Source organism: Ostrea edulis, chromosome 4 (assembly GCF_947568905.1).
Source record: "Ostrea edulis chromosome 4, xbOstEdul1.1, whole genome shotgun sequence".
In the NCBI taxonomy this organism is placed as follows: domain Eukaryota; kingdom Metazoa; phylum Mollusca; class Bivalvia; order Ostreida; family Ostreidae; genus Ostrea; species Ostrea edulis.
In genome coordinates, this window is record NC_079167.1 from 86,444,716 (window position 1) to 86,459,753 (window position 15,038).

General features: G+C 34.9%; 1 protein-coding gene across 6 annotated transcripts in view; it reads left to right on the forward strand.

The window, feature by feature from the left end:
• LOC125668094 (thimet oligopeptidase-like) overlaps positions 1-15,038 on the forward strand; it is a 45,042-nt gene that overhangs the window by 14,196 nt on the left and 15,808 nt on the right. For all 6 annotated transcript variants that reach the window (XR_008802726.1, XR_008802727.1, XM_056164084.1 and 3 more), the window contains exons 2-5: positions 10,918-11,075; positions 12,854-12,993; positions 13,087-13,202; positions 14,560-14,691. Coding sequence is in view for 4 of the 6 variants with exons in the window: in XM_056164084.1 (XP_056020059.1) it covers positions 10,923-11,075; positions 12,854-12,993; positions 13,087-13,202; positions 14,560-14,691 (541 nt within the window). In the remaining 2 variants the exon portion in view is untranslated. The remainder of the gene's footprint in view (positions 1-10,917; positions 11,076-12,853; positions 12,994-13,086; positions 13,203-14,559; positions 14,692-15,038) is intronic.

Here is a 15,038-nt window from a genome sequence, read left to right on the forward strand (position 1 = left end):
CTGTACTCTTCCATCTTTGGAGTTACAGTATTTATCAATGATTGTTTTTAAGATAAAAATATGGTCAGATGTTCTAGCAGCTTTGGTAAATCCCAGCTGACAGCTAGCTGAAAGGTGAAGATAACGAACAGTGATCAATCTCATAACTCATATAAGCAATACAAAATAGATAGTTGGGCAAACACAAACGCCTGAACCCACCAGATGTGGGATCATGTGCCTAGGAGGATTAAGCATCCCCTGTCGACCAGTCACACCCGCCGTGATCCCTATATCCTGATCAGGTAAACGGAGTTATCCGTAGTCAAAATCAGTGTGCCAAGAAAGGCCTAACAATCGGTATGAAATTCGTCAGACAGCATTTGACCCAATGATATATGTAGGTTGTATTAACGAATTAGATCATTATAACAACCATATAATTTGCGAAATGCTGACTTCAATCGAGACTGTTGAAACCCCTGTACCATCAACTTGTTTGTCAGCAGCTTACCTCGATTTAAAAACTTACCATACGCAGAACAAGCTCTTGCGTATCGAATCAGTTGAGATATATAAACACCATATGCAGGTGATAATGGAATATTGCTACATAAATATGGGAAGTTGACGATGGAGAAGCTGAAATCATCCCATTTGTCATACAGTTGAGTTGTCAGTTTGCCGTTAATGTCTACTTTCAATAAAATAGCTCAGTATGAAGCAGAAGTGAACGACTCTGTGGTGTCCTTTATTTCGAGCTCACAGGGATATATCGAATCGACATATGAATGAAAGTTATTATTGTTAATAGACAAAACGTCGTCAATATATCTAAATGTCGAATTGAAGGCCACAGGAAGATATTTTATCTTCTCAAGTAGAAGTTTCTGAATAAATTCTGCTTCATGGGAATATAGAAACAGGTCAGCTAACAAAGCACAATTTGTGTCCATGGGAATTCCAAAACAGACGGTTGGAAGACCTTATCACCAAAGACCACGAATATATTGTCAATGAGGAACTCTAGCTTATTTTTTATTTCAATTTCAGAGTACTTGTGCGTGGAATCAGAGTGGTGTTTAAAAAAGTAATTTTTAGGATGACTGATCGCTAGATATGAATATTTCCGTTTTCCATTTTTGTTGAAGAAGCAACTGTCTACGATGTCAAAAAGTCTAGTCTTTAATTATCGTGAGGAATGGCCGTGTAAAGTGTAGAAAAGTCATAGGTTTTAATGTTATTGATTTGGGAAAAGTTTTGCGATTTCAAGTTTACTAAAAGTTCTTTAGAATATTTTAGATTCCACATTTGATTAACACCACTTCTGACATATTTAGTCGCACAGTAAATTTGAAGTTTCTCCTTCACAGCTGTTAATTTTTTCGTGAGGAGCAAAGATAGGAGCTTGGTAGAGCACTTACTGGATCCAGCAATGTATCTTTGTTTGCAAGGGTTTTTATGTAGTATAGGAATCCAGTATAGGTACGGTAACTCATATTCATTCGACCCATTGACTGGGATATTAAATGTGTCTAAACTAAAAGTGAAGCATGGTTTTGAAGGATTTCATCTTTTAAAAGGGCAGTTGGAGTATAAGTACGATTACCAAAAGTGGAATGAATGCCAAGTTCGTTTAAAATATAGTTGTAATAATGAGCCTTACTAACAAAGACAATGTTGTTACAAGCTTTGTCAGAAACCCTTGACTTGAGAAGATGGCTGGAACCAAAACATATTCCACATGTAACCTATCTAATTCTTTTATCACTTCTGGTTTACTAAACACAGAAGGATAGATGGTACGTACTTTTGTTAGCCGAGTTGCGTAGCAAATCTCGGCTTTTAAATTGGCGAAGGATGGGCGGGCGGGCGGCGTCCACAATTAGCTTGTCCGGTCTCTAACTTTCATACTTTTTGGTGCATCTTTGTGAGACTTACATAACATGATCAAATCGAAAAGAGGAAGGTTCCTATTTATTTTGAGGTCAAAGGTATATGGTCAGGGTCAGTTTGTCACTAAATGCCATAGATTTGAGCTTGTCCGGTCTCTAACTTTCATACTACTTGGTGCGTCTTTGTCAGACTTGCATACTTTGATCACATCCAAAAGAGAAGGTTCCTATTTATTTTGAGGTCAAAAGGTCAAGGTCACTTTGTCACTAAATGTCAAAGATTTGAGCTTGTCCGGTCTCTAACTTTCATACTACTTGGTGCGTCTTTGTCAGACTTGCATACTTTGATCACATCCAAAAGAGAAGGTTCCTATTTATTTTGAGGTCAAAAGGTCAAGGTCACTTTGTCACTAAATGTCAAAGATTTGAGCTTGTCCGGTCTCTAACTTTCATACTACTTGGTGCGTCTTTGTCAGACTTGCATACTTTGATCACATCCAAAAGAGGAAGGTTCCTATTTATTTTGAGGTCCAAAGGTTAAATATCAAGGTCTCTTTTTCACTATATACTGTAGATTTGAACTTATCTCTAACTTTTATACATGTACTTGCTGGTGCATGTTTATCAGACTTCAAATCCCGATGACATTCAAGATTCATGTTGCTTTTAAAATCCAAAGGCCAAAGTCATTATCACACTAAATACCTATTGCGGCCATTCAAAGCTTCATACTTATAAACTATATTAAAGCTGACATGAATTAATAAATACGTACACCTTTCTCATCTTATCCGCCATATTTCTCTCAGGTAGCCTACTTCACTCTACCCGTATATACCCCAAATGTGATTGTTACACCTGAGTGATTTTTCTAGGTGGACTCGACCAGTGCACATCTACGATAGTAATATATAGGGAATACGAAACAAATAAAATCACATTTTAAAACATCATCCTTTGCTCAAAATTACAAAATATTTATTGTATACCAATGCAACATTCCGAAAGTTTAGATAATTTAGAAGGAAAAAAAATGTAAAAAAAGAGGCTTTTCTTGCGTACTTCCATGTTCATGCAAGTATTTGCAGTTTCTTATGAAATAAATGCGGAGAAATCATTTGCCAATTACATACTGATAGAATGGAATAAGCAAAGAGCATAAAATATATTATTTATATCAATTCTTGCTAAATACAGGTCCATGCCATATGCATAATATGTAATGCACATGGCATATTCGCCAAAATAAAAACCCGTATCAAATACGGACGTCTATTCAACAGGTATCGGAGATGTGCACTTTCCGAAAATATTAGATTCTCTTTATTCTGATAAATCCACGAAACAAAATGATAAACTCCATTTGTATCTCGTTAGAACTTTACAACACGTTGTCATTCCATAATACAGACTGCGACACACTTCACCCGTGCCAAACAAGGTGTCTTCAATCAGGGGAAATGTCAGAGTCGAAAAATTTTCCTGTATTGAATGCTTGTCTGGTCGAGGTTTTGCAGTTTATAGAAATCGGGAATCTAATCATATACACTGAGCATTTTGGTTGGATATATTGCGTGCTCAATTCAAAATTTATCGATGATCATATACAAACTTGGATATCCAAATAAGAGAATAATGATCGAAAATATACATCTGTTTAAAAATGCGGGTATTACATTTGCAATCTATAATAAAACTGATAAACAGTTGATTACACAAAGACACATATAAAAGGAAATGTATAAACGAAAATATAGTTTTATTGTTTCTTTGGAAACCACATAATTATTTACGGTCTCTGTATGTCCATATTCATTGATTGAACAGGAGAGAGAGAGAGAGAGAGAGAGAGAGATAGTGTGTGTGTCCTACTTCGATGTACAATATATCATTTCACAGAAGGAAAAAAATTGATCACTGATATAATGGTAAGCTTACAAGCATTAAAAAATTCCAGCTATTTAAAAATTTGTTATTGACAATAGATTAAAAATTTACAGGAGTTGATGCTTATAATTGAATTCATTACAGATTTTAAAAAAACAATATCAGTTTAAACTGTGCATGTAGAAAATACTGACTTTGTATGTTAGAATAACGGAAAAAAGTAAATTGTCAAAAAGGTGGGGAGAGCAGACCAGCTTAGCCTCCCTGCCCACCCCAACCCAGGTATACGTGCCTGAAACAACATATCAATTCGTGTTGAAAGAAAGGTGCATATCTGCATTTCATTAAATTCCAAAGGAGCTCGAATTTATGTGGTCCCCTATTAATTATTTTGTATGCAAGATTCGTTCCCGAATTTAGAATCATGCTTTCAGTCAGAGCAGAAATGAATTCATTTTGAAGTACATCTAGTTTGAATGCAAATGTGGGGTTCCTTCTTTAAATGTCATCAGACTCATTAGAACCCCTCCCCCAAACTATGCAGCTTTGTTTTTATTGATATCTAAATCGACATATGAATCCGGATATAAATTATATGTTTTTTCGTGATCATATAGATATCGATACTAGAAAATGTTTATACTCTTGCGTTTTGCATATCCTACTAATGCATTACAGTAGATTGACACTGTATCATATCAAATAAAACCTCAACACGAATTTTACTGATTTATGAATACTAACATCTTATCAAATACATTTGAATTTGAAATTTGGACGTACAGCAGTATGTCTATTTTCAGAATATATCCATTGAGCCAGATTTACGAAATGAAAATAATCATTATGGCATGTTACAGAAACGTTAAAACACACATATGCTATAGTCCTGCAATGCATGCATGCGATTTTTCTGAATACATGTATTTATGTATTCGTGAATGAAGTTCCTACGCTTAAAACTATCTTGGCCTTTATGCATTTTGTTTTGTGATTTTGGTTTGCCATTCCTTACACTGTGTAAATGAAGGAAAGCTTGGTAAAGGGTGCAATTCTACACCATACAATTAGTATGCATGCATGTGTTGAAAAGCAAAATGTACATGTAATAACCAGACATGTATCGTCATTTTTCAGGGGGCGGGGGGGGGGGGGGGTACAACAGGAAGAAAAAAATGGAAAATTGGATTCTTCAAAATTTCTTGCCATTCAAACTAATAATTAAAAAAGATGAATGAAAACAGCAATAAAATAAAACAAAAAACCCAAACAAACCAAGATGTTTTATCCGATGTTCAAAGTTCTAATGTGCGGGTGAAGGGTTAAAAGTGTCTTTTACTTTCACTGCCTCAATAATTTCCCCCTACACTTCATTTTCTTCCATCGTTGGGGGTGGGATGGGGTGGTTAGAGTCCTCTAGCATGAGTGCCTCATAATATCTTCATTTTCTTAATTGGTGGCGGTGTGTGTCTTCTACTATTATATCAGAACTTTCAAGCTGGGGTCAAGTTTGGGGGGGGGGTGTCACCCAATATATTTTTTACTTGCATTACAAAATAACGGCCTCTCACTTCTGTCGGCGCGGGTTCGAAACCCGCTCGCGCCGATAAGTGAGAAAGTTTCCCAGTTTACTTTCGGAAGGTCGGTGGTCTCTTCCCAGGTACATTGTATCTGGTTTCTCTTTCCACCAACAAAAACTGGGCGCCACCAGATAACTGAAAAATTGTTGAGTTTGACGGAAAACATCAAAGAACAAACAAACAAAATAACAAAAAAATTGAATATTGTTATCAAAGGTGGGGGACAGACACTCTTGTCCCCTCCCCTTGATTCTATGTACCTTTGTACCTTTGTACTTAACCTTTGTATTTGGGAGAGGGCCTACAGAGGCTATGCCTGTTGCCCAATCCTGTTGAGTTTCTCAATAAAATATGTTTAAATAAAACAAAAATCTATGTGCTTGATAACTACGCATATGATAAACTCAATTATTGCATTTTGCATTACTACAATTTGCGTCGAGTTCAACGCAGAATGTAATAAAGCAAAATGGCATAGATATATAAGATATATTGAGCGCGGAATTAGCATAAAATGAAGTAATTGAAAATAACATTATTTAAAGATATGTTTAATTTTTAATTATTGCGTGCTTTAAATGAATCAAATAAATCTGTATTATCAATTAATGAGAGCAATATTGAGTTACTGTTCTCTTATATTGAATTTACGATATCATTTGTCTTAATAAGAGCGCGATTATTACAAGATCATTGTTTGAATCCCCCCCCCCTCTCTCTCTCTCTCTCTCTCTCTCTCTCTCTCTCTCATCCCATACATTCGTGCAGTGTTGTATATGCAAATTATCTATGCACAAACAATTTATGTACCTAAATGATTTCCTGATTTATAAATCTGCAATACTCTGACAAGTAAATCATATGGTATAAGGATTCATGCACAATACAGGGTAAATATTCTACTCTGATACTTCCCCTGATTGAAGATAGCTGATCGGCACGGGCTAAGTGTGTCGCAGTCTGTACAATGGACAATGTTGTTTACTGTTGGAATACAGATGGAGTGAATCGTTTTGTTTCATGGATTATGCTAATAAAGGGAGTTTTACTACTACTTTGAGTATTTTCGACAAGTGTACACGTACATCTTCGTTCCTTTACAGATATTACGAGTAGACCCAGGTAAATAGTCATCCGCATTCGATGCTTTTTCATGGCCAGCATACATACATGACCATGTCTTCTTTATACGTACAGTAGCATTTATGTATTTGCATTTTGCTTGATGTAAGTGTGAATGGCGTAGATTTTATACCCTTTGCTTGTTCCATTTCATCAATAGAGCTAGATAATAGATGAAATATTTCTCCGCGTTTTTGTATAGTTTTGACATATTTATTGCAAATGTACGCACATTCACGTAAAGAAAAGGCATTCTATATTTATCTATCCAAAGCCTTTAGAATGATTTACTACTGTACGATATGTTTATTGTAATTTTGAGCCCTGCATGGTGTTTCAAAACGTGATTTCATTTCTTCTTGATGTCCTATAAATTAGTATCGGAGATGTACGTGTTACCTGTCGAAGCTACCCGCACAGGAAAATCGAAGACACTGATGTGAAGTGAAGCGTAGCAAAACTCGTCCCCTTATATACTATGTGAACCCTGATAAATATAACAATAGAATATCCAACAAATATGGCGGATTAGCAAAGAAATATGGCGGATATATAGAATTATACTATATTTATTAATTCATGTCAGCTTTAAATACGTGCATGTTTTTACTTCGTGAATGCAAGCGTGCATAAATTTCCAAACTGCAACTCGGCCATACGCATCTTTAATGCGTTTTAGCAATTTTTTTTAATATGTCTAATGCGGGATTTTAATATTCCTCTTATGCTTTTAACCCATTCTGACAATGTATCAAGTTCTTTTTCATATTTAGTCCCTCGTCTGGCATAATCTTCGACATAATTCATAATAGAGACGAAGTTCGGTCGCCAATTGAGAGACCGAGGTTCTCTGTATTTAGAACCTTTTAGAATAAGTGATTAAAGGTCCTCATTTTCAACTATATGAACATCACCAGTAATGACATGTCCAGCTGGACTATAGTTGAAAGAAGGTGAAGAACAAGAACATGTTGGTGGATTATGTATAAGATGGTCTATATCTAGGCACTGCAAAGTTTGTTAATAATTTTAAAAAATTGGATGCAATAGTAGAAGTATAGTTGTAGGAAATACAGGGTGTAGATTTGAACTTGAAATAAGTTGGAATACACGACTGAACCCTTTTATGACGAAGAATGTTGCTTATGTTGACGGCATCTATTCCTTTGTTTGTAATTTTGAGTTTAAGGAACTGGCGGCATGATTTGGAAGGAATATCATCCATGACCCGTGCTGGTTGAAAAAGCCTGTGATTGGCAACAGTCATAATCATAGAGTTCAGTCTATATTCAGGTGTTGAAAAATCCAAGTATAGACTAGATGTGGTTACTTCTAATAACGTATGTAAAACTCTCAATGGAACAGAGTCAAGTTTTGTACGAATATGATGTGGACCTAATTGTCTGTTGACGTGAGGCAAAAATGAATCAAACGTGACATCATTTATACTTGGTCTTTTATATGAACGATGCCCATGACTGCGTTTCCGTCTTTGAGTATTGGGAAAGAGTCCCATCACATTCACGTTATTTCCTTGTGGACTAGTCAAATTTCCCACATCATGTACATTATCATTATATCCATATGGAAATGCAGTGCCCAGGGTCCTGATCCAGTGATCTTCTCGTTGTCTACGAAAAGGAGTACTTAGTATTGGATTTTCTGTGTGATGGTAGTTTTTCTCTCCAAAATCCTTATCCTCATGGACAAGATGGATTGGTTCGGTGCATTAAAATGCTTGTAAAGAAGTTGGTTACCACCATTATTTTTTTGCAATATGTGTCCTGATATTCTTTTATTAAGTGAACCTTTAGTTTCTCCCACGTAAATTAAGCCACATGGGTTACACTCAATAGCGTAGACAACGTTAGAAGATTTTCAAGTCAAATTATCAAAAGTTTTGGTACAGAAACTACGTCCAGTGAGATTACTACGACAGGAATTTCTAGTGATCAGTATATCACAAGTTTTAAATTTTTTACAGAACATTTTGAGATCGAGCACATGGAATGTGAAAAGGAATCATCAAAAATATCTCTTATCTATAACTTTGTTTTTAGTCAGGAATTTTTCTAATCTTTCATTCAGAATACTATTGAATAATTTGACAATTGCACTAGTAACAGTAATTCCTCGATAATAGTTAGGATAAGATTTGGTGCCAGATTTGTGTATGGTTGTGATATAACGTGAAGCCCACAGTGTAGGGTAGATGCTTTGAGAAAAACAGAGAGCAGGAAGAAGTATATGGTTACCTGTTTTCAGCATATGATTAGAAATATGGTCTAATCCAGGAGATTTGTTACATTTTAATTTTGTTAGAGCTGCTGGGATTTCAACTTCAGTAAATGTATAGTCAAGCTCATTGAAACAAATGTTCTTTTCTATTTAAGAAAGTTTAATATCCAATTCCTGTAATCTAAAATGAAACTTTTCCTTAATGCTGATTTGGTAGGAGTATTGCATGTTTGATAGAATTCACGTAATCGGTATTGAATTTCACAAGTGTTCAAAGCATTCAAATTTTTTTTCTGGTGAATCATTAGTCCAATGAAAATTTAGCAATAAAGTATGTGTATTCATCCAGTTAGAGCTCTTTTCAATTTTGAATCTAGCTGATACAGCCCAAGACAATCTATAATGGGTATCAGATAATGTAGATATAAACTCAGACACTCTAAAATACAAAATATCATCCAGTATCTGTTCAGGTACTATTGCATAATCAACAGTACTGGATCCATTTGGAGTAAAACAAGTGAAATTTCGAAACATAATATGTTGTACGGTGTGACCGTTGAGACAAGCGAAGCCCATTAACATCTTGCAACACGACTTATAGACATTTTATCCGCCTCTTCATTTAACGCGGGAAATATAACGCGGTGGATGTAAACAGTTATATTGTGACGTCATATTAGCTGCAATGTTTTTTCTTCTTCTCTCAAACCAAGCAAAAACAAAACATTTGAAGCTATAAGAGAGCTTGTCTGGAATTTAAAAACGTTTATGGTACTTTTAAACAATCTATTTATTTTAATTACGGGTTTGTCCTTGAAGTATACCGCAGTGACGGCGACATTTTTCCAGAAGCATTATGGGTAATACTCATCTTTTTTCAGCTGATGAAGAGCAAATCACGTGACTCATATGTGTAATCATTGGAGCGAACTCGTCGCTTCGCTCGCTATCACCAAAAGTTCTTCCATTTAAAAATCTTAATTGGTTTCCAATACACATATCAATTACATCTCTACCTCTTCTATCTATTATACAATTTTTGCAAGATCTGTGAATTAACTGATTGTCTGCAGGGTAATCATCAAATATTGGAAGAAAATCAGCACTATCACCAACAATAATAGTTGTCTCAGATCCAGTTCTGGCATTAAAGTATCCACATAGGATATTACCAAGACCTTTGTATTTTACAATGTCTTACTCTAAACAATCAAGAATACATGTATAATAATAAAGGTTTTGAATGTAGGTAGACACAGTGGGGGTATATGAATTAAACATGTATATAGATCTTAATTGGTACAAGTTGAAAAAGATTTTGTCCAGTTTCATCCATTGATAGTTTTTGCAAGTATTTGGTAAGATTGTATTAGAATTGTTTAAGCATTTTCTTATTAATATACCCAGTCCTACAAAGTATCGGTTCTTGTGTTTGGACTACATATTGTATGGAAATGATAAGAACCCAGACTGGATATTGATGACTCAGGACCAAGATGCGTTTCTGCTAGAAATATCAAGTGAAATATCAAGTGAAATTACACAGTATTGATTTGAACTAAAATAACATGTATAATAACTTTAAGCAATACATAATTGAATTTAAACAAAACTATAACGGAGCAATTAAATACATACGACAATATTTCATACTTACACGCACTTTGTCATCAAACTTTTATCATGATAAGCCATAAAATTATAATATTCAGTGTGAACAATATCCCTATCCATTCTTTGCAAATGCCTCACCTCAGTGAAAGTTGGAGATAACGAACAGTGATCAATCTCATAACTCCTAAACTCAATACAAATAGAGAGTTGGGCAAACACGGACCCCTGGACTCACCAGAGGTGGGATCAGGTGCCTATGAGGAGTAACCATCCCCTGTCGACCGGTGTGAACAATTTTCATTGTCTTTCATTGCAAATGCCTCATCTCAATGTGAACAATTTCCCTACCCCTTCTTTGATAATCAATGTCTCACCTCAGTGTGAACATTTCCCAATTCCTTCACTAATAACGCCCAACCGTAGTACAATTTCCATTCATTATACAGATTCCTTGTTATTTATTGCTTACTGTTAAACAGTGTATATCCTCCAAATCCAGTTTGGCAAAGCATCTGTTTGTCCTTTTATTTTCGTATGTGTTAAGAATAAATCTACAAAGGCTTTCGTTTTACAATAAGAGCATTAACATTCATTTGCAGACATCATGTCGACACCGAAAGGCAACAGAATGATTTGGAAGTTGACACCCGACATTATCAAGAAGTCGGCTGATGAACTCATGTCCAAAACCAAAGCTGCTTACAACGGCGTGGGGGCACTATCACCAGATGCTGTAACCTATAACAATGTTGTGAAGGTATTTATGTTTGTTATTTTATGTAGTGATGATATTTATGTTTGAAACAAAAGGTGAAGATAACGAACATTGATCAACCTCATAATTCCTATAAGCAATACAAAATAGAGAGTTGGGCAAACACAAACCCCAGGATATACCAAAGGTGGGATCAGGTGCCTAGGAGGAGTAAGCATCCCCTATCGACCGGTCACACCAGCCGTGAGTCCTATACCTTGATCACACAAATGGAGTAATCCGTAGTCAAAATCAGTGTGCCAAGACCAGCCTAACAATCGGTTTGAAACACGTCAGACAGCATTTGACCCAATAATAGGTTGTATTGGCAAACTAAATCATTATAACGACCATATAATTTGCGGAATGCTGACTATAAACAAGACTGTTGAAACCCCTGTATAACATCGGCTTGTTTGTTGGTAGCATGTCTCGATTTTAAAACTGTTCATACGAGGAACAAGCTCTTGCGTATCGAATCAGTTGAGAGATATAAACACCATATGCAGGTGATAATGGAATATTGCAACATAAATAAGGGAAGTTGACGATGGAAAATCTGAAACCATCCCGTTTATCATAAAGTTAAGTTGTTTGTTGTTAAAATCTATTTTCAACAAAATATCTAAGTACGAAGCCGATGTTGAGGACTCTGTGATGTCTTTCATTTCGAGTTCACAGGAATATATGGAATAGTTATAGGAATGAAAATGATTATTGTTGATAGATAAAACGTCGTCGATATATCTAAATGTGGAGTTGAAGGCAACAGCAAGTGTAAGTTATTTATGTTTAACAATGTGGTATTTATTTTTACCATTTTATGTAGTTAAGCTATTTACATTTCATGTAGTGACGGTATCTATATTTAACATTATAGTGAAGGTATTTATATTTGACAATCAACATAGTGAAGATATTTATATTAAATTAAGAATGCGGTGAAGGTATTTATATTTGACAATGTAGTGAAGGTATTTATATTCAATTTTGTAAATTCAGCATTATCATTATCTTCTGTGAGATGTATATGCCACAGGAAGCCGAAGTGTGGATAACTTGTATAGATCTTGTTTGTACATACCCCCTTCTAGAATGAACTTATTTTTATACAGAAACAATAATTTGTTCAAAATATGCTATTTACCACCACAGGCACCTGATATGTTATTTACCCCACCGATCACCATCATAAATCGTTCTGAATAGTCCGTTTCTACTTTCTGTAAGCTTTTGAGATGACCACTTGTGAAATACTGATATATCCACTAGTATCTCACAAGTTGTAATCTCAAATGCTTACAGAAAGTGGAAACTGACTATTCAGAACGATTTATGATGGTGGTCGGTGGGATAAATACCATATCAGGTGCCTGTGGTATATGCTGCACGCACATATACAACATGCAGTTAAAGTATTGCGTAAAGATTAATATTTACATTGTCAATGTTTTTGCATTGGTATCTTTACGATAGCCATTTCCGAATGAAGGCATTGCAGTCACATATAAATACAGATATACATATATATATATATATATATATATATATATATATATATATATATATATATATATATATATGTAGTACGTCTATTTTAACGGCAGAGATTTCCGACAGAAATGAAAGTAAAATGTAAATATTAAAAAAAAATCAACGCACTTCATGAAGTATGATGGCTTGAAGCGTTGCAGTTCACACCCTCACGAATTTTCAAAACTGAAATGTGTTTCTTAAATTAATATTAATGTAGTGTTTTCTTTTTTTTTTTTTTTTTACAGGTACTTGCTGATAATGATTGTGAATATGAAGTGAAGCGGAACAACCTGACCTTCCTGCAGCTTGTATCTCCCGAGAAAGAGCTCAGGGACGCCAGTGTAGAAATTGACAAAAAACTCTCTGAATTTGACGTGGAAATGAGGTAAATTTTAATTCGCATTTCAATTTAAACTGAGGGGTTCAAGATGATTGTCGGAAGAATAAAAACGTTTTCTTTATGATTACCTTTTGACAGTATGAGGCAAGATGTTTATGATGCACTTGTTGCTTTTGAGAAAAAAATCCCATCAGAAGAATCAACAGAATCCAGGAGATATGTAGAAAGAATGATCAAGATCGGCAGACGAAACGGTAAGTGATGAATTATTAAAGAGAATTTTGTAGTGTAATTGTTTCATTGAAATTATCCACACCTGAAATTTAAAAAATGACATAACGATGTAATGGTACTCGTGTGTATCTTATAATTCGCATTGTTGCTTTAGTACCGTGATAAAATAATCAGACGTGTTCACGATGAAAATGAGGAAGGTCAGTAGATACACACAGACATTATTGTATAAAAATTTCACTTTTCTAAGATTTTCTGGTCGATGTTATTACTGTCTATATGTAATGTGCACTTTTTCAAGCTCACATTTTTCACACTGCTTAATCAATTTTACCCGAAGGAAGCAAAATCATTCTGAGTAAAAGAATTTGTTTGCCAAATTGAAAAATCATTCACCCAACCTTCAGAAATTGGTTGGATTTTTTTTTTTATCAGAAAATATATATCTTTTTAATATAAAAAATTCTTCACAACTTCATCGGAGTTATAAGTTAAAACTAATGATGTGACGGCTTTCTTTGATGATATGACTTCAAGAAATGAGATCTACTCTGAACTTATCAAACCATTGTATAACAATTTAGGAATACAGCATAGTGGTAATTTGCATGAGCAATGAATCGATATCTCTGACAAATATTGTAACATTCCTGGTTCCTAGTTCTAACTTCGTGTGCATTAACTGGACGTCAACAACCAGAAACTGAAGCATTAATTAGATGTCATTACTGACCAACAAAATCTAGAAACTGAAATACCAACTGGACATCAACACTGACCAACGAAATCCAGAAACTGAAATATCATTATGAGTTATGAGATTAATCACTGTTCGTTATCTTCACCTTACATTATCTGGACATTAGCATAATCTACAATGAAAGGTTAAGATAATGAACAGTGACCAATCTCATAACTCCTAAGGAATATAAAATAGAAAGTTAGGCAAACACGGACCCCTGGATATACCAGAGGTGGGATCAAGTGTATAGGAGGAGAAAGCATCCCCTGTGGACCAGTCACACCCTCCTTGAGCACTATATCTTGATCAAATTCAGTGTGCCAACAACGAGCAAACCACGAAGTATTACCTTGTTATCAGTTAGAGGTGGAATGCATATAGTGTAATCCATAGCTGTCGAAACTGTTGAAAAATACCTTACACAGAGATCATTGCAATTCAGTCCAGTAAAGGGTTTAATAGGCCACGAAATAAAACGCAAAATGTGAACTGATCTGGATATTCCGAGTCTCAGTCCATATTCACTCTCAGAAAAACACGAATTACGTTAAACAGCTTATCAATGATTAATTACTTTGTATTATATTATAAGATTGTGTAAACACCAAATAACTTTCCAAAAACCATTTTATTAGGTCTCCACCTGTCCACAGAAAAACAGCAAATGATTAAAGAAATCAAGAAGAGAATGAGTGATCTGTGCATCGACTTCAGTAAAAACCTCAACGAAGAAAACACGGTTCTTACCTTCACAGTTGAGGAACTCGGTGAGGAAATTCTCTCTTCTCAATATCAAAGTGTTTCAATGATAGCTTCCACCAAAAGAATATCAAGCTGTTTTGTTTTTGATAGATGAATAAATTATGAATATTGTACAATTAGTGACATTTTTTAAGTCAATACGATGCTTTAGTACAATTTTCACGGAGCCTGGAGGATAGCTAAAGCATCATATTGACGTAGACAATGTCAATAATTGTTTTATTATATGATTGAATAATTCAAAAGCAAAACCGGCTACTAGAGCCCACTAAAAAAAATATGATTAGTCATCATTATTTACAGCTAGAGTGCAATGCCAAGTTGAACGTGATTAAAAGTGACCTTTTCATTA